The 20,662-nt window shown below is 47.8% G+C and overlaps 1 protein-coding gene across 1 annotated transcript; it reads right to left on the bottom strand.

Annotated features, from left to right (window-relative positions):
- Nucleotides 1-258: 258 nt before the first annotated feature.
- On the bottom strand, nt 259-14,013 carry EIF3D (eukaryotic translation initiation factor 3 subunit D). Its single transcript, XM_006207041.3, has 15 exons — nt 13,553-14,013; nt 11,028-11,160; nt 10,704-10,749; nt 9,695-9,831; nt 8,548-8,633; nt 8,043-8,115; nt 6,988-7,100; nt 6,072-6,204; nt 5,429-5,576; nt 4,551-4,681; nt 3,734-3,819; nt 3,514-3,643; nt 1,327-1,469; nt 844-1,127; nt 259-403 (listed from the first exon to the last, which is right to left on the bottom strand). Exons 2-15 carry the CDS (start codon nt 11,148-11,150, stop codon nt 390-392), a joined length of 1,647 nt encoding a protein of 548 aa, XP_006207103.1. The 5' UTR covers nt 11,151-11,160; nt 13,553-14,013; the 3' UTR covers nt 259-389.
- Between the last annotated feature and the right edge of the window lie 6,649 nt (nt 14,014-20,662).

Consider the following 20,662-nt stretch of genomic DNA (forward strand, 5'->3'; position numbering starts at 1 on the left):
CAGGAAAGGGTACTTTCAAGGGATTCCAAGAACAGGAAAACCCAGGGCATTCACTGTGACAGGTTAAAACTCCTAATGCTCAAGAACAAAGGATGGCAGAACATTGTAAACTGACTCTACTTCAATTTAAAAAATGGGGGGAGGGACAAAGGATGGGGCGAGATTATGAACCCCCCAGACTCTGCTGTCTCCCCCTCTCCCTCTCCCAATGGCTGCCTGGAGAAGGAAGGGGCTGGCAGTCACGACGTAGGCACGTGATGAAGGTAAGAGACTAAACAGACCGATGCTTTATTCCAACTGTCAGCTTCAGAGAGTGAGAATCAGACAAACGTTCCACTAAGCATCCAAGGCCTCGCTATGCAAACTCCAGCTCCGTATCACCATCTGGCTTAAGTTTCTTCCTCTGAAAGATACAAAAGCCATGTCAAACTGGTGGAACTGGTGAATTGCTTATGATTTTCAACACCTCCCCTCAGAAGTTAAACCTTACAGGTCCTTGTAGGACTAACAGGCATTTCCTTTGGCCACCAACTGGTGAAGCAGGCAAGGGAAAGCTCTCAGGCCGCGTAACTAACCTGGAGCACTCTCCTCCCTCAGACACTGGCTAACATCGGGGACCCCAGCGCTCCTTCCGCACCCCGGCCTCTACAGGACCACTCTCCTCAACCCCTGCATGCGACCTAAAGGCTCCTGAAGCAGCTCGTGGAGCCAGACTGAATGCTAGTGATGTCCCACGGAATTCTCAAGCAGCTTTATATCGAGGTTGGAGGACTGGGCTACAGAGCTCTGTCCCCAGCCAGCCCACCGCTCACTCCAGACCCTGGAGCGAGGCTTACTACAAACCTTCTTCTTCCTCTTCCTCCTCCTCCTCCTCCTCGTTGTCCTCGTCCGAGCTGAAGGTGCCGTCGGGCAGGCTATAGACGCGGATGACCTGCTTGTTGGGGTCCTTGAGGATGAGGTACTTGCCCTCCTCCAGCTTCATGCAGATGTCGATGACGCAGCGCAGGATGCCCCAGGCATTCTCCACGCTCAGGTTGATCTGGCTGGCAAACTCGTTGGGCTTGAACTGCTGGGTGCCCAGGATGACGTGGCGTGAGGAGTCTTTCACGTGGTACCGGGACACGTAACTATCGGGGGGAAAGGGGTATTACGGTGGGGGCAGGCCGGCCCAGAGACACAGCAAGGCCCCGGGCCGAGTATCAGTGAAACGGTGACATGTGGCCTGATGCGCGTCCCAGGGGAAAGGGGAAAGGGCAAGCCCTCCTCTCCCGACCCGCAGACCCCTCCTTTCAAGATCGGCTCCCAGGTCCCGGCCAGGAGTCTCACCCAAGCTTGAGGTACTCGGAGCCGGCCAGCAAAGCACAGCAGGTCCACCGGGCCAACTTGTAGCTGTTATTCTTCAGCTCGGTGGCAATGACGGCCCCCCGCTGAGAATCCAGCTTCTGACGCCAGTCCACGCCGTTGCAGTGCTGTGGAGGGAAGGCCCCGGTTATGGAAGTGAAGGCGGTTATGGAAGTGAAGGCGCCCCGTACTGCCTGGGGCCTGCCGCCCCCTCTGGCAGAGAAGACACTCCCTCGTGGGCTTGGCTGGGGCGGGGCGAGCCCGCAGGCAGATCAAGGGTGTGACTTATGGTTTAAGAGGCGGAGACTCGGTGTCCCCTACCCTGGCACTGCCTGCCCTGTGGCAGGCACTCAATGAACTGCAACTGCTTTCCTCAAGAGAGCTCACCGGGACCAGGGTGCACACACGCCCACAAGAGTTAAAAACAAGTGCCGTACAAATGGTGGAGGCGAGTATTTACCCCGTGGGTGTGGAGAGGAAGGGTTTCACACAGGAAGTCAGAAGCTCACCCGTGGAGAACACTGGCAGAAGCTGGAGGTGGGGTGACCCAAGAGGCACGGAGGGAAAGACGGGCGGGCTTAGCCTGGGTGGGGTGGAGGCCCCGCAGGGGAGAGGAGGGCAGAGTCAGGCGCCGGGCATGTGCACACATATGGACAAAGCAGGGGACCCCAGAGACCGTCTTCTCCAACCACCTCTTCTACAGATGTGGGAACTCGGACTCAGAGTGAAGTGACTAGTTGAAGGGCACCTGGTTCACTGCAACCCTAGCCTAAAAGAAATACCAGGGTTCCTCTTATTAGGAAGTTAGGTCCAAGCCACTAAGGAGTAGTATTGTGGCAGATGTCTCTGTGTTTCCTTCAAAAAGGAAAGCTATCTGGCAGCAGCCTTGTGACTTTGCTCTGGCATTTTAAGAGCCTTTCCTCAAATCTGTACTTCACGAAGGGAGGGAGGAAAGAGTTGGGGAGGTCAGTTAAGTGACAAATGCAAAATAACAGGCAGAACAAGTAGGGTCCTGATGTCTGTGGGACCCAGAACTGAGCGAGAAGATAGGCTGCGCCTGACAGCAAAATGAGTGCAAAGGAGGGGGAGTCAGAGATGTTGGAGGCTCTGAGCCTCAAAGAGCGGGAGAGAAAAAGTTGATGAACGGACAAGGCAGAGGTAATGACAAACATGGACATCGGAAGGACAAGGTGGTTTAGCAAACGAACAAAACCAAACAACAATGGAATGGGAGTCACAGTAGATTTTGGGAATTATTTTTAGAGTTCAAGGAGGCTTGGAGTTGGCAGAATTCTAAGATGCCCCCCAGTGACCCTTGCTCTTGTGGAATCTACCATCCTGGAGTCCAGATGGAACCTGTGACTATGATGAAATACCCACAATCATGCTACCTCACATCAAAAATGATTCTGTAGATGGAATTACGGTCCCTTAAGACAGGGAGACCACCAGGGGGGCCTCCCCTAACCACGCGGGTCAGACATCGGCTCTCTGAGGGCCTAGCACAATGGCCCCTGTGCTCCGTCTCACCGGGCCCTCGTTCAACACAGCCTCGGCGTCGAGCTGCCCTTCCCACTGGGCACCCTTTCTTCTACACAGCAGCACCCAGGAGCACTGCCAGCCATTTCAAATTCAGGCCTGCGCAGTTTCAGAAAGGAAAACAGCCCAACCATCATGGCGCACCAGCCTGAGAGAGAACAGAAGGTGGAGGAAAAATGAAGAACGCACATTTCTTTCAAGATGCTTCCTGAAGAGCCAAATCTGAGCTAATCTGAGAACCTCTGAGTTCAGTAAGGAAAGGAGTTGGAAAAAGGGCATCAGCAGGTTGAAGACGCAGGAGTGGCTGCAGTGAAAGAACAGGTCAGGAAGAGCTGCCTGGCTTCCAGGAAAGCTGCCCGCCCAGATCCTAAGGAGAGACCACAGTCACGCCTGCAGAGAACGGGAGCCGGTGGCAGGGCGGGATGGAACAGAGACTGAAAGCACTAGGAGAAGGCAGTTACCCTCACACACAATCCCTTTCTCAGTGAGGACCTAAGTGGGGGAAAAACCCAGAAGACAAAAGAAAAAAAATCTTGGTAGCTCTCCAAGAATCGAGAGGGGAAAGATTCCACGCTGGTTCTGAGTGCTAGCCCATGATGCAGTGCCCGCGGCGGGCGCCGGAGGCGCGCTCACCCTGGAGTCCCACTCGTTGAGCGTCTTGATGTTGATAAAGGACACCTCGCCGTTGGCTCCGGTCATGACGCCGTCGTGCTCACAGCGGACGATGAGGTCGATGTCGTCTCCAAGCTTCCACCTGCGGTAGCTGCAGTAAAGGAGGAACCCCTGGTCACCCGAGATCCTGGATGTCAGACACACCACCCACAAGGGGCGGGGCACCAGAGACGTGACCTACCGGTACGCAACAGAGGCGATCTCACTCTTGTCCATGTCGTCCTCCACAAACGGGTTTGGGTTGGGGAAGTTGTACCTCTCCTTCCCCTGCAAAAATGCCAAGGTGTCACGAGACAGCACCAAGTCACCGCCAAGGCGGTCAGCCAGGCCCCGCAGCTCTGCTTAGTCACAGCCCTGGCCGCATCCCTGGTGCCTCTGAGGGGGCTCCAAGCTCACTGTGCGCCCATTTACCCTTTCCCAGCACAGGCAGGCACCCGTGAATCACAACCAGTGTCACAGCGAGCGTTTAGCCTGTGCTTCCGTTTGTCGACCTCGCGCTTTATCTACCTCACTTAACCACGCCCTTCCTGTTCTGGTTTTCTCCACAGCATGCGGCCATTTGTCACCGCACACGTGCATTTAGGGCTTATTGTCTTTCCTCTTCTGTTACAGTGAAGCTTCCTAAGGGCAAGAACTGTGCTTGGCTGGCTGATGTATCCCCAGCTCCTGAACAGTGTATCTGTATTGGACACAACAGTGTATCTGTCAAATAACTGAAGAAACCATCACAGTGTAGCCGTGTGAGACCAGTAGTACTAGTTTTCTAATTTTACAGAGAAGAAACATGCTGGACACGGCAAGCTGAACAGTGGTGGACCTCGGGTTCAGAGTCAGGCAGTATGACCTCAGAGCCCAAGCTTGGATCTCCTGTGACAGGCAGGGACCCCATCTGTCCTGCCCCCCAGCCCCCCACCAGAGCTGACGACGCAGCAGAGGCTCAATAAACAGAAGCTGCAGTTAACAAAACACAACACGCGCCTGGGCGCCGCGGCGCTCACCATCCTCAGGCACTGCTGGGAGAAGTTGTGGTTGATGTAGGTCGCTTCCATGGCCAGGTTGCGGGGCGAGTTGAAGGAGTTACCTTCGTCCTGAGGGGGCTCGTTGGCCGTCTCGCTCACCGTCAGGAGGTCTGCAAAAGCGGTGGCACAGTCACCCACCCAGGAAACAGAGGGTCACCGAGGACGTGCACGGCCCCTTGGGGAGACGTGGCGATCCAAACCACACAGGCCTTTCCTCCAAAGAACCGCCAGCTGCTAGTGGGGGTCTCCCGAGCGCGGGACACACTGGGGAGGGAGCAGGGAGCGCTCCTGGGTAACTTTAGATACTAAGATTAAATTCAGTTGCAATCACGTTGGAAGAACGCTATCCCTTTTTGCTCTTTTTGGATTCTTCAAGAGAATGATTTTATTAGCTTTTTAACAAAGGCAAGGAATGTAATCACGTTGTTTGGCTTCACTCTTATTTTTGAGTGACTGGTTTTCGCTCAGTGTCTGTGCACACACATGTGTGTATGGGATAAGACATGCATATGCATTTCTTCTTTCTAAATACATGGATGAAAAAAAGGCATCATTTAAAGAAAAACATTAAGAACTAAAGGTGGTATGGAAAGATGGCAGAAGGCAGGAAAATGCTATTGAAATGAGTAACAACCAGAAGCATGGTGTTGGGGCGCTGTGAGGACTCAAGATGCTGATGCCCTGACAAGGTCTGCAGTGACAGTCCCTTCTCGTGTCTTTGAGGAGGCTGGGGATTCTGACAGGGCTGTCAATGCCCATGAGGACACACCATCTTCCACCTATCCTCTACCTCAGGGAATTATTCTGGACCAACAAGAACACTCAGCGCATGTGTTGTTCCCAGACAAGCTTCTTACCAAAGTCAGAGTTGTCCCTCTTGTCAAAGAAGAGCTTGGACCCGACTCTCTGGACGACAATGTCCCAGGAATACACGGAGCGGGTGCAGCTCATCAGTGTGGCCAGAATGGCATCCGTGGCAAACACATTCCCCTGAGTTTTTGCCAGCTGCAAAGAAGACAAGAGAAAGCTGTGAGGCCCATTTACAGGCGGGAGGACACCCCTGTAAGGAGCCGTCTGGTTGTCTGAGTACGGCTGCAGCAAGCAAGCTAGCGAGCCCAGGATCCGGGGAAGCGCAGCTCACCGAGAGCCCGCTACACCCCAGGAGAGCACTGCACAACACTATCATCCTCACTGCGAGGCCTTAAGCACATTTACCCCAATTTACAGATGAGAAAACTAAGGCCCCAGAGGTGAAGCTGGGAAGCATGGCGGAGCTGGGATCTGGGACAGCTTCACTCAATACCAACACTTCCAGTCTGGCCGGTGACAGTGCCTTCATTTTCATCTAATCCTAAGTCGATTTAGAAGAGTCTTATCTACAGGGGCTTCCGAGGCCCAGCCGACTCACGTACATCCCTGCGCCCCCTTCTCTCTCTGCGGCCTCAGCCGTGGAGGCCGGCAGCACCCGCAGCGGGCGGACGAGGGGTGGGGGGCGCCCACCTTCCGGATGACGGGGTCGTCTGTGGTGGTGACGGTGTGGAAGATGCGCTTGATGCTCCGCAGCGGCTTCTCGCTCCTCGTGGTGATGCGATCGAAGGCTTTGTCGTAGTACTCCAGGGCCCCGCAGCACTCGCTGAGGGGAGAGCAGGCAAGTCACGCACGTGAGGGGCAAGACCCCTACTCCTTTTCTGCTAAATCATGGAATCCGAGTCTTTCCCAAAGGTTGAGAGAGATGAAAGCAGCCTCTGACTCGACTCCCACTGCTTGCTCAGGTCCCTGTCCCCTTGGCTCCTGACGCGGCTCCACAGAACACAACCAATTTGGCTAAAGCTCCCCGTTTTAAAGACTGGGAGACTGAGGCCAAGACAGGGAGAGGAGCAGTTACAGGCCCCCAGCAGGGGCACCGAGTCCAGTGTGGGGCTTTAGCTCCCCCTAAGTTACTTCCACCCACGGGCCCTTTGAGGTAAGGAGCTCTCTGAAGTGTCAGGAAGAGCTCTGCCTTTCTTCAAGAACTGCTGACTTTCTCTTTCTGCCCAAAGAGCTACAGAACTTAGCTTTCTCTTTTGCTCAGAATTTCAGGAAGCAGAAAGAAATTTGGAGTTTAATATCAGCAAATTTCTTTCTGCTTTCTTCCCTTTTTCTTTCTGCCAAAGAGTTCTACAACTTAACTTAATTTTTCTTTTGCTCACAATGCCAGGAAGTTGAGAGCTGAAGTTTAATATCAGTAAACTTCTTTCTGCTTTTCCCCACTTCACACTGATGTTTTAAAATGCATCTGTTAAGACTGGGCAAGACCTTTTGAGTTAAGGGGCTTCAAATCCTTTTTGGAAACACTAGGGCTTAGGAAACAGTCATCACCCGCTGGTCCATACACACAGACAGGAGCGCGGCGGAGCGAGTAAAGGCCGCCACCTACATGTCCTGTGGCTCTGACACTTCCAGGTAGCGCATCTTCATTAACTGAGGAAAATCCATCTCCTCTTTCACCTCCCAGTCACTGCGGACCTCCACTGAAGAGTCTCGGGGTTTCTGTCAGAGAAAACCATCGGAGGGAAGAAATTACAGCCAGTGCAAACCATAAGCAAAAGGCAGGTTAACAGCATGAAGAGTTATATTCGCTAAATATATCCTGAACATTTACTGCATGCTGGCTCTTTTCTAACAGAGTCCCTGACTCTTAGGAGCTCACAGTCTAGAAGAGGACTGAAGGGGACAAAGGTTCAGAAACAAATGGGAATTCTATTCCTTGGTAATGAAGTCATCCCGGAAACATCAACTCTTTTGTATTTCTGTTTTATGGAGGAGCTGTAACAGGTCCTTTATATCGCTCCTAGGGTATTAGCTATTTATTCTTACTGCTACAGCAATCACCCCCAGCAAAATGTAACTTCCACAACTGTAGCTTCACTTTTACAGAGGTCTTCTCCTCTCACAGTGTCCACACACACAGTTGTACAGGAACATTCAGAGCAGCATCATTTACAATAGCAAAAAGTAAAAGCCACCCCGATGTCCGTCAGCAGTGAATGGATAAACAAAATGTGGTATATCCATACAATGGAATTTGGCAATGAAAGGAATGAAGTGCTGACGCACGCTCCAACATGGATGAACCTTGAAAACACGATGCTCAGTGAAAGGAGCCAGTCACAAAGACCAACTGTTATCATTCCATCTGTATGAAATGTCCAGGCAGGCAAATCCACAGACAGAAAACAGATGACGGGTAGCCTAATGCTGGGGAGAATAGGGACTGACGGGTACAGGGAACGGGGCTTCTTTTTAGAGCGATGAGCACGTTCCGAAGTTGACTGCAGTAACGGCTACAGCGCTCTGTGAATACACTAAAACTGGACTGTACACTTTAAATGAGTGAATTGTGTAGCATGTGAATGACACCTCAAAAAGCTGTTATAAAACCCAACAAATTAAATGAAATTCCTGGACAGAATTCCGGTATGCATATACTACCTGTGATTTTTGGTCCCACTTCTGCCTCACTCCAAATTGTTTCTGGAACTTTTTCTGCAATCGTATGCGTTCTCTGGAAAGACAGGAAAAGCACATGGTTTTACCTGATCACTGACCAGCTATACCTTGTTCTACATATAGAACCCGGCCAGGTCTGCTCTCCTGCGCAGCTCCAGGGGCTCACAAGACCCAGTGTGAATGGCCCCCCTGGAGTTGTGCCACAGCAGACCTGAGCCTAGGCAAGCTCCAGAATCTCTTCCTATCTGCCTCTGTTTCCCCTCAGTGCACATGCCCATTGCAAGTAGTTTCCTGCTCATGCTCTCTGCCACGAATGGCCCTTGGAGAACGACACCAGGGCAGAATCAGTGGCTTAACTGGCTCTAAGAAGGCTTTCTGTTTTTTTGCAATGGTGGGGAAGATGACTCTTCTCCTGCTTTGGCCTAGTGATATCAGGGTGCAGTCAGTCCTGGAAGGATAACTTGTTCCAGAAGGATGGGCACCTCACCTCTCCTTCTGCTTGGCGCTCTTAGGCAGGGTCTGCAGGTTGAATTGCACCATGTTCCGTCGATCTTTGTCTCTGCGGAGGTTCCGCTGGGAATTAGGAAAAAGCATTCATGTTAAAATCCTGGAGATCTGACTTACAATTGGCAGTGCCTAGTGGGAGGTCATTACCACAAGTTTAGGATGCAAAAGCCAAGGTGCACATTTTACGCTGTGCTTTTATAGAATCAACATCTGGGGGTTTTAGGTGAGTAAGTAGAGGCATACCTCAGAGGTATTTTGGGTTTGGTTCCAGACCACTGCAATAAAGTGAATGTTGCAATGCAGCAGGTCACACAAATATCTTGGGCATATAAGTTACGCTATACATGTAGTTTATACTATACTGTAGTCCGTTAAGTGTGCAATACCATCATGTCTAAAACAACCAATGTACAACCTTAATTAAAAGATACTTTATTGCTAAAAAATGTTAACCATCATCTGAGCCTTCAGTGAGTTGTAGGAGTAACATCAAAGATCACTGACCATAGCTCACCATCACAAACACAACAATAATGAGAAGTTTGAGATATTGCTGAGAATTACTAAAATGTGACACAGGAACATGAAGTGAGCAAACGCTGTTGGAAAAACAGCACCAAAAGACTTGCTCGAAGCAGGGTTGCCACAAACCTTCAATTTGTAAACAATGCAGTATCTGTGAAGCGCAGTAAAATGAGGTTATGTTTGTACTTGGAATTAGCTTAGACTTATATTCACACACACATTTTTTATTGAAGTAGGTTTACTGGCTCTTATTAGAGCTATTCAGTTTGCCTCTTTATGTAATAAGGTACAGCCCAACTGGACCATCTACTTAATAAATCTTGCACACAGCAATTAAGTGAGGCAATAGACCAAGACGCACCTTTTCATCCAGCACAAACATCCATTCTTAGCACAGATGTCCTGGTCAACAGAAATCTAAACTATTAAACTCATCCCCAGACCCAGTACCCATTTACTCTGGCATAATTTGTCACTGAACAGCTACTTGGGATTCACTATAAGACCCACGGTAACACGCTTTCCTCTCATCAGTACTCACACAAGTAGCATTTTTAGCAGCAGCGGACAGCCCCTAGATAGACTGCTGGCTCTTGGCCTACCTGTGCAAATCGCATCCGATTCCGCTGGTAGGCGGTCTTCTGTGTGCGCACCGTATCCACCAGCTGGAAACTAGTTTCATCTTCCTCATGGAAGTAAGCATACTGACTTCCACCTCCAAACTGAGAGGAGTACTTATCTGGAGGCAAAAGGGACAGTGTGTAACAACCTCACCCACAGACTTTACAAACACATAGTGGTCTAAAGCCTCATTATTTATAAAGTGTGGTCTCAGGACCCACCTCATTGGCTGGGAGCATCTCAGACGTACAGACTCACAGCCTCACCCCAGCCCACTGAGGCAGAATCAGCACTTTAATAAGATCCCCAGATGATTCATATGCATATTCAAAAGTTTGAAAAGCTCTGGTCCAATGAACTTTCTAAGACAGAGTCTGAGGAGCTCAAGACAAGTCCATTCAACTCTGCCTTATTCTACAAAAATATGAGTTAAAATGTACTCTCAGGAGAGGCAAGTACACAGTATAAGCATCATCACTGTCACCATCTGGCGCCCAAGGCAGACATGTCTAATGGGCTACATTTTACCTTCCTGCTAACCTCAGACTCAGCCGGTCTTAACTTGGTACTCCATGGGGCCCACCTCCAACTGTCTCAGCTGGCACAGAGGTAAAATCCAATCTCCTGTTCCAGGATCTTAAACCAGGAGTTTTAAAACTGGGATCCATTGACTGGCCTCACAGATACAAGCAGTCCCAAATCATGAAATGCAAAATGGGAATGTGTTCAACAGACTTGTAAAAGGGGCCATGGCTTCCCAAAAGTTGGGGGAAAAAATCCCACTATAATAGGTCAAACCTCTTTAATGACAATCCAACTTTGAGGCTACTTCCAAAAATATGTGGATAGTTTCTAGAGTCCAGAATATGCCCCTAAAAACTATGAATTATCAGCGTTTTGTTCCAATTCTAGAATGATTTCAGGGGGAAGTTACTGGAAGTAACAATCCCCCAAGGCCCTGATCCAAGCAGTCAGGGGGAGAATACTTACTTGTGTACCTCTTATCTTGGTACGTGGCACCTGTCCAGTCTGCAACCTAGTAAGAACAATGAGGAAAGACAGGGAAGGGAGCATAGGTCAACCAGGCAAGTTTCTGCTGACCCAGAACCCACCCCTCCTCCAAAGTAAGGACACAGTGTGAAGAAGAACCAGGAGCACTGGCTCTGGATGGCTCTGTAAGAGCTCAGCTCTTCTACGACCATTGGAAGTACCCAGAGCTTGTAACCCTTATGCTTTTGAGAGAATAAAACTGAAATGAACTCAGAGCAGCAGCCACAGCTTAAAAGACTCAGACCCCCGTGGACAAGCAAGTACCTTTCCTAGCCGATCTCCTTTGCTGAATGGCTGGTAGGGCATATCCCGAAACTGCTCAGGAACTGCACAGGGACCCCAGCCCGAAGGGTTGTCCTGGATCACGGGTGTCATAAACTTTGCCATCTTCTAAAACCTTAAAAAAATACAAATAATATAAGTAGCTCCACGAAGAAAAGCCTGAAGGTTAAAAAAAAAAAAAGGCTTCCATTTGAGGATAAGCTAAGACACAAATTATAAAATTTAAAAAGCAACACACAAAATGGAACCATCAACTGTTGAGCTACTCCCAGCTTAATGTTTTCTTGTAAACAATATTGTGACTATTTAAACTCAGAAGACTGCTAACCAAACTGATTTATCATGTTTCATTGATTTTTTTTCCCACTGTCGTATCTTTGAAATGAGTTTGCACCTTATGCTTGATGGGGTGTCATATCTTAATTGGCAATTTTTTTCTTAGTATTATATGAAATAATTGTGCTGCTTAAATTCAGCGGTGTCTCAGATTTGATGAAATGTAGTAACTTTTTTCCAAGTGTAATAACCATGTTCTAGTTCTCATAAACACCTTCACCAAGGCGTACAATATTTTACTTCCCTAAACCTCTCTTCATCTGTAAAATAAATAGGATACTGGTTTTGCTTCTATCAGAGGCTCACTGTGAAAGCTGTAGTAGTTAACATATGTGGAAATGCTTCCATTGTAAAACGCCACACGATTAACACTCAGTCTTGCAAATACATTTACACACAGTGCTGAGAAAAAAAAAGACTCCGTGAGTATATCCTGAAATTCACTTTCCTGTCATCCTTCCACTTTTTTGTCATCAATGCAAATCCTCATGCAGAGCAACTGGACAGAGTCAAGCAAAAGGCCCACCAGAAGGCTGAGGAGACCACCAGAAACCTTAGGTCATAAAAGGGGGCCATGCAGCCAATGTTCATAAATGTTAGGAGTACCAGGCATGTTCTCAGTGCTTCCCATGCATAAATTAACTCCTCCCAACAATCCTGAGGTAGGGCCAGTATTATCCCCACTCTCCAGGTAAGAATACTGAAACAAAGAGAAATCAAGACATTGCCCAAAGTCGCAACACCAACGCATGAAAGATTTGAATCCAGGTAAACTGGTTCCAGAGTCCACCGTTAGGGCTCCTCTCGGGAGAGTAAAAACCAGGGGCTGCAGACAGATGTTCACCTGACAGTTCCTATGAAAAATGTATGCATTTATCATCCAGGGTAATCCTCTGAAAATGCTCAGCAGTTGAGTTCCCAGGGGAAACTTCATGACACAAATACTGTTGGAGTCTGGAGAGCAATCAAAGAGTACAGGGTACTAAATTTAGTAAACTCTTTTCATTGCTCCATGGTAAGGAGACTAAGACTTCCTACAGAGATGACACTTGGGTGACAGCAACAGGGAATAAATCTGGGAGCTCCATCCTCCAACTTGAACTTAAGTTACAACACAAGAAGAGGCCTGAGGGAAGGGCTGGTGGTCTCAAAGCAATTCACGTTAAACACTTATCAAGCTTCTACAACGTGTCAGATGCAACACAACTAACACCTCCTCACCCCGATTTTCGAGATAAAAATGTGTAGTTCAGCCAAATCAAGCAGTTGATCTGTCCATCATTTAAAAATAGATTTGATTTCCAGGGTTGTCTCCCCGAAACCCAACACTCTTCCTATTATTTTATAGCTGGACAGCAGCCTGAAAAGATCTGGGATTTCAGACCATATGTGACAACATGGTAAGACATCTCAAAACACACTTACAAAAATCTACTTGTTCTGTCAGAGATGGAGGGAAACAGGCCCAAGGCTTGACATACATTTTTCGGGATGGACGGGGACGACGATGGGGGCGAGGGGGCGGGGGAGGAAGTCACCTGGTTTCAATGTAAAATAAGAGTGAGCAGAATTGAACCAGTTGGAGAAACTTTCAGTTAAAACGGAGTGACAGCTGTACTGGCTACGGGGGCAGTCTCAGGAGCCTTGTGGCTGGCAGGCCATGGTACTATCTACATTATCGTGGCTACTGCAGATCATACACCAACAATTCCTGGGGGGCGTTGAGAGTTTCAGATCAGAGATCAATCTACTCCATCCCAGTCTTCCATTTCACAGAAAAGGAAAGGAAACATCTGGATCGTGAACTCCGCCGAGCAGGGACGGACACCGCTCATCCCGGCACCCCCAGTATCTCACTCGTAGAAACTCAAGGAGCCGTGGACCACTTTAAAGACCCTAAGCCTCAGCTGGGTTAAGTGACATGATCACATTTGCCCAGCCTGTGGGCGCTAAGCGGAGTCCAGGGCCAGGGAATCTCAGCCACACTGCTGTACCGGAACCCGCACGGGGTAGGACCCGGGCCCCGAAGGCAGATTACTGCCCCGCCCAGCGGAGGGACCGCGGCGGCAGGAGGGGGCGTACGGCGGTCTCTTCCGGTACGCGCCCGAAGGCCAGGCCCAGGACAAGCCAGCCCCAGAGGTTCGCGGAACGCTACGGAACACGCCGCTCACCTGCAACGGCCGTAGCCGGCCCCGATGGCGAGAGATAGTCCGGGCCGGGAACCGCGCCACGGCCTGCACTCCGAGAAACCGGGAAAAGAGGAAAGATGCGCGCGCAGCGACCGGCGCCGTAAACACGACCGGCGCTGTCGTAAACTGCTCTCCAGCTTCCTTCCGGTTCGGCGACCGAACGCTCGAGTCGTAAAGCGAAGGCACGCCCGGAAATTCGTCACTGTTGTTTTTTAGGGGCTGTCTTTGTTAGCCTGCGAGGCTGCAAGACTCCAGAGGATGTTTATAGTTACGTTATGGAGCATCAGGCGACGCTCAGAGAGGGCATTTAGGTTTCTTGAAACGTGGCGGCCGTGCAATCGGAGCTGGAGGCGGAGAGTGGCTGACAGCCCCTCTGTGTCCCACAGTGCCTCGCGGGCCACTTCGGCCCCTCTGTATCCCACAATGACCTGAGGCTCCTGCCTTTTTTAAACGATCGTGTAGGTTGAGTCTCACCACTAGGGGGAGGTGGAGTGCCTCAAGCAGGCTTTGTCCTTACTGCGCGTTCTTTCACGGTTTCCGAAACTGAAGTCCGGAGGTGCAAAGTGACCTGTGTAGTTTAGACTCCTAGTGTAAGGGATGGCTGCCAGGGTTCAAACCATACTTAAACAGTTTTCAAATTTTATTGTTTGACAGAGATTTCTGGATCGCTGACAAGAAAAATGCAGATTCCCGGGTCTCACTTCCACAGATTGTTATTCAAGCCTGCGTAAGCCGGAGCCCAGGAACGTGCATTTTAATTAGCGGAAGTGGCGGTTTAGGGACCACTTTCCTGCAAAGGCAGTGGTGCTGTCCTTTTTGAAACCCCCAGCCTACGGAGTTTGTGCTAGAGTGTTACAGGGGAATTTAAAAACTCTGAAAGAATCTGAGCGCCCCATTTTTATTTAAACGTCAGATCCTTTTCCACCAGGCCTCCCAGGCTTCTTTATGTCTCCCAGCGTGTCTCTTTTATTGGAAAATTTATCTGCTGTTAGATCTGATATCTATTCTTGGCTCTGCCACTTACTAGCTGTGTAGCCTTCATATCTCTGGGCCTCAGTTTCCTTACCTGTAAATAGGAGGTAATAATAAAAGAATTCTGTATGGGTAAAAATAAACGTATGTGAAAGTACTTAGGAATCCCACTTCCCAGTTGGGTGAACTTGGGCAAGTTATTCCATCTCTCTAAACCTTATTCATCTGTAATATAATATGAAACTATTAATAGCAGCATCTGTTTCCATAAATTCTCTCCCAACCTGCTCAGCTTCCAGTTTTCCTAATTTTTGCTACTGGTACCCAGTGAATGGTGCCCATGGCAATATCTTATAGTCATCATTGGTAGTTCCCGTTCCCTTTTCCGCCACATTCAATCCTTCACTAAATCCTCTTTATTCTACTTTATTTTTACTTATTTTTATTTTTCTTTAATGGAAGTACTGGGAATTGAACCCAGGACCTCCTGCATGCACTCTACCACTGCACTATACCCTCCCCGTCTTTATTCTACTTAAAAATACATCTTGAGTGCTATCACTTCTCCCCACCATCTCAGTTGCATCCTTGGACTCCCGGTGTCCACTCTCGTCCCTCTAGGGTTCCTTCTTTGCATGGTGGTCAAAACAGTCTGTTCGCAACCTTCTAACAGCTTCCTATTATGTACTTGGAGTGAAATACAGATCTCTTCCTGTGTCCTGTCTGGTCCCTGGCTACCTTTTATCTTTGGATCCTGCCATTTTATACTCACTCTGATCTAGCTATCACACTCTTCTTTTTTTGCCTCAAATATACCAACGTCAGTCATTTTCATCACAGCAGGGCCTCTGTACTTGCTCTTTCTTCTGCATGGCACACTATTCCCCAGATTTACCCATCACTGGCCTAGTCTTGTCATCCATGTGTCTGCTTAAGGGTTACCTCCTAAACTAGACCACCATTCCTGAAATAGCTGCTCCCCCCTGCATCCCTCTTATTCTGTTTCGTTTCCTCATAGTTCTCATCATGCTCTGAAATATTTTTGTTTCCTCGTTTAGGTGCTGTCTCTGTCTCTAGAATGTCAACTCCACGAGTTAGAGGCTTTGCTGTCTTACCTAGAACAGTGCCTGGTAATACATATTTGTTGAATGAATGGATAGGAGTTTTGTGAGAATTAAATGAGAAAATGAATTTAGCACATTACCCTGGGGAACATAAATGAATACTCAGTTAATGTTAGGGTACTTAATATCAATAGTAGGTCATATCTCCAGTGAAGACATACAGATGACTAATAGACACATGAAAAGATGCTCAGTATCACTACTTATCAGAGAAATGCAGATCAAAACTACAAGTCAGAATGCCCATTGTTAAAAAGTCCACAAACGAGAAATGCTGGAGAGGGTGTGGGAAAATAAGGGACCCTTCCATACTGTCCATGGGAATGTAATTTGGTGCAGCCATTATGGAAAACAGTATGGAGATTCCTTAAAAAACTAAAAATAGAGTTACCATATGATTCAGCAATCCCACTCCTGGGCATATATCTGGAGAAAACTCCAATTTGAAAAGATACATGCACCCCAATGTTCATAGCAGCACTATTTACAATAGCCAAGACATGAAGCAACCTAAATGTCCATCGACAGATGACTGGATAAAGAAGATGGGGTATATGTATACAATGGAATACTACTCAGCCATAAAAAAGAATGAAATAATGTCATTTGCAGCAACATGGATGGACCTGGAGATCATCATTCTAAGTGAAATAAGCCAGAAAGAAAAAGAAAAATACCATATGATATCACTTATACATGGACTCTAAAAAAGACACAAATGAACTTATTTACAAAACAGAAACAGACTCACAGACATAGAAAACAAACTTGTGCTTACCAGTGGGGAAAGAATGGGAAGGGATAAATTGGGAGATTGAGGTTTGCAGATACTAGCTCCTATATATAAAATAGATGAACAAGTTTCTACTGTATAGCACAGGGAATTATATTCAATATCTTGTTGTAACCTATAATGAAAAAGAATATGAAAAGGAATATATGTATATATATATAGATGACTGAAACATTATGCTGCACACTAGAAATGGACATAACATTGTAACCTGACTATACTTCAATTAAAAAAAAAGAATGAACTAATGCCATTTGCAGCAACATGGATGGAACTAGATTATCATACTAAGTGAAGTAAGTCAGACAGAGAAAAACACATATCATATATCACTTATATGTGAAATCTGAAAAAATGACACAAATAAACTTATTTACAAAACAGAAAGACTCACAGACATGGAAAACAAACTTATGAATCCAAAGGGGAAAGCAGTGGGGAGAGATAAGTTAGTTTGGAATTAGCAGATACAAACCACTGTATACAAAATAGATAAATAACTTGGTCCTACTGTACAGCACAGGGAACTATATTCAATAGCTTGTAATAACCTATAATGAAAGAGAATATGAAAAAGAATATATATGTATAACTGAATCACTATGCTGTACACCTGAAACCGACACACACTTGAAATTAACACAGTATTGTAAATCAACTGTATGTCAATAAAAAAATAGTAAGTTGTAATATGTGCTAAAATATAAGGGGAGATGTACTTTTGTTGAATTGCTTGGACATGTCTTTTTAAAATTTCTTCTTCTTCTTTTGTTTTTTTCCTGCGGGCCCACAGGCCATCTGCTGCAGTCTCTCTCTTGTGTCAGAGTTTAATCATCTTTTCCATATTTTGGGCCTGACATCCCTGCCCACCCCAGATGGAGAAGGATTTGGAGTGTCTGTCTCATTCTCAATAATTGGTCCCTGGGCTTGTGTGGGAGATCTTCCCTCTATTCTTCTCCCAACGGACACCCTTGCTGTCTCTTTCTGCCTATCTCGCTGTCCAGGCTCCACATGCAGCTGAAATGCCCCTCCTTTACACTCAATTGGAGCATGACCGCCCTCCCCTTCTCCCTCCCCTCTTTAAAATCCTTTAGTAGTTTACCTTTATCCTGAGGATAAAATCCCATACTCTCTTCCATGGCCTGTTTGTTTCTTTTTAATTTTAATTTTAATTTAATTTAAAAAATTAAAGTATAGCAGTTTACAATGTGTCAATTTTTGGTGTACAGCATAATGTATCAGTCATACATATACATACCTATATTCCTTTTCATATTCTTTTTCCTTATAGGTTACTACAAGATACTGAATATAGTTCCCTGTGTTATCAGTATAAAGTTGTTGTTCATCTATTTTATATATAGTAGTCAGTATCTGCAAACCTCGAACTCCCAATTTATCCCTTCCCACCCTCTTTCCCCTCTGATAACCATAAGTTTGTTTTCTATGTCTGTGAGTCTCTTTCTGTGACCTACATGTTTCCAAATGGCAGCTTCCTGTTTCTGGGCACTCAGGTCCTTCTTGCCCTGAGACCTTGTCACCTGCTGTTCTCTGGTACTAGGAATACAGCACGCCTATCCGTGGGCCTGTGTCCTCAACAAACTGTCCCTCTGAGTAGCCTGGCTCTGTCCTCATTCACTCGCCATGTGCCTGGTACTAGTCCCAGAACTTACATGAACTCATTTAATTTTGACCACAGCCCTGTGAGGCAGAGCCCACACTTCTCCCCATTTTACAGATGGAGATGTGGAGGCGCTGAGAATTGCCATGTGTTGAACAGTGTACAGTCAAGCCTGGGTTTCACACTCAGCAGGCTCCTGCCTCTTCTGCGTATCCCATTAGTATTTTACTGAATGACTAACATTTATCTCTATTAAAATCATCGTGTTTATTTACTTATTTACTGTCTCCTCAGTAGAATGTGAGCTTCACAAGAGGTGGGATCTTACATGTCTTATTCACTGTTGTTTCTCCAGCACCTAGAGTGACCTCATAGGTGGTGCTTGGAAAATGTTTGTTGGATGCATGGGTGACCTCTGAGGACAGGTCCTCCCCTCCTTGTGTCCGCAGCACTGGGCACAGCCCTCCATTGCTGCACTTACTGCATGTCTGGTTCTGTTACCAGCATCCCCCACCTCTCCTCCTCTAGACTCTGGGTCCCTTCAGCGTGTGGCCACCTTGCTCTGGAGGAAACCTCATGACCCAGCGCAGTGCCTGGCGCAGTGTGCCCAGGAAATACTTAAGGATCCCAGGACCTTCAGATACTGCTTTTAGAGGCTATCAAAGAAAAAATATTCTTGCCAGAAAAGTGTAGGTTTAAGGACAGGTGCCCTTTTCTCAAAAGGAGACGTCACAGCGTCTTTCCAGTTTGGAGTGTCACATTCACTGTCTTTGGACAATTTAATGACTAACTCTTCATTCTTGCTAAATGAAGCGACTCTAAGGGGTCCTCTTAGTCATCTGGTTCAGCCTTCACCCCAGACGGGCATCTCCTTGTCACCTGCCTGGCTGCTCGCTGTCACCTCTGCTTGGATATGCCTGGTATGGGGGAGCTCACTCCTCTGCTGATGCTTCTTTGCCCTGTATGGATTTCTTTTTGGTAAACATTTCCAGTTCCTTTGTCTATTTCTTGGTTTCACCCCAAGTATCACTCAGCCCCCTTCCCCCTGCCTTCTGCTTTGTCAGAATTCTAACAAAATGGCTCATTCTGGAGTCCTTCTCCCTTCATCTGGGGCCTCTCTGTTTCATGCTTGGTTTCCACCCTTCCCTTTGAGGGGCACTTCTTAAACCATCCTGCACGCCTCCCCTTCACATGAACAAATTCTGCTTCCTTTGCCCTCTCTGGTCCACTCCGGCACCCCGTCCTCTCAGAGACTGCTCTCTGCCAAGGCACATGGACCACTTCGGAGCTGCTGGCTTGGGCAGATCCTTTGAGCTGATTGGTCACATACTTCCTGGTACCTGGATTTTCCCATCCCTGGGAAGATCCTGAGGGCCTCCCATCAAGCTGTCATCTCTGCTTGCAAGGTGCCTCTGTTCTTTGACTAGTTTTCAGCTCTTGGTCAAATGTTACTTCCTAGGGGACAACTTTCATCCTGCCCACACCAGGCCCCCTTCCTAACACCTGTAGCAACGGTCATTAATGACTACGTGAGTCCTTCTTTGATCCATGTATGTCTTTCCCTGAGAGCAGTTTGGTGTCCTCAAAAGCTCCCACTCCCTTCCAGCGTGGTGGAGGCCTTTCCTGAGGTTTGGGTTTTCTTCCTCCTACCCCCATCCTCTGTCTCTTGCCTCTGCTTTCTCTGATTTACCGAGACCCTTCCTGTCTTGAATTTCAGCGGCTGCTCCAGAATTTCCCCATGAGAAGGGCTTAGTGACAGCAATCTGGTGGAACAGGGAGCCCTGGGTTTGTCTTGAAGCTTGAAGTTTGCATAGCAGATGTCCTGTTTTCACTGAGGTCGTACGTTTTGGGAGGAAGGCACTCTAGAGGTTGTGATGGCCTGGTCCTTAAGCCATCTCCCGGCAGGATTACTGAGCATCCAGATGGGGCAGAAGTGGGAGAAGGGGAAGGGACAGGAGAACAGCATCAGTTTCTCACATGCTTTCCCTGGGTGTGGCATCTCATGTATTTTGATGATTCTTGACTGTGAGGTGAAGGGTGGTTGGTAGCATCTGCCGTGTGCTCTGAGAATTTGGCCAAATTTGGGTGACCATATTGGGGCACTCTGGGGGAGAGAATGGGGTCACTATCGTGAGAGACACCAGAAAAAAGGTGTCAACTAGGGCTGATCCTGGGAAGGATGGTCACCCCAGGCAGGAAGGAAATAAACTTGCTCTCCGTCCTGGTTTATCTATTGCTCTCCAAAATTTGGTAGCTTAAGACAACAGCAGTCCTCTTATTCTCTTTCTTGGTTTCTGTGGCTCAGGAATTTGGGGAAGGCTTGTCTGGGTCGTTCTGGCTTGAGGTCTCCCAGGCCATTGTAGTTAGATGTGGGTAGAGCTGGAGTAGCTGGGGGCTGGCTAGACGATTCTCTTTCCTTCTGCCTCCATTTAGCCTCTGAGTCTCTCTGCGTGGCAGGTCCACGTGGAGAGTTTGGGCTTCCTCGCAACATGGTGACCTCAGGACAGTCAGTCCACTTACGTGGGGGCTGAAGACTTCTGGACCAGGTATTCTGACTAATGAGCTGGGCGCTGCATGGCCTT

This window comes from Vicugna pacos, chromosome 12 (genome assembly GCF_048564905.1).
Source record: "Vicugna pacos chromosome 12, VicPac4, whole genome shotgun sequence".
Taxonomy (NCBI): Eukaryota; Metazoa; Chordata; class Mammalia; order Artiodactyla; family Camelidae; genus Vicugna; species Vicugna pacos.

Bases quoted from the DNA above. Each gene is read 5' to 3' on its own strand.
- EIF3D (XM_006207041.3), bottom strand. From the start codon at position 11,150: ATGGCAAAGTTTATGACACCCGTGATCCAGGACAACCCTTCGGGCTGG. The intron at 8,116-8,547 runs GTGAGGTGCCCA...CTGTCTTTCCAG, and splicing joins AGCGCCAAGCAGAAGGAGAG to AGAACGCATACGATTGCAGA. The intron at 3,644-3,733 runs GTAGGTCACGTC...CCTTTACTGCAG, and splicing joins ATCGCCTCTGTTGCGTACCG to CTACCGCAGGTGGAAGCTTG.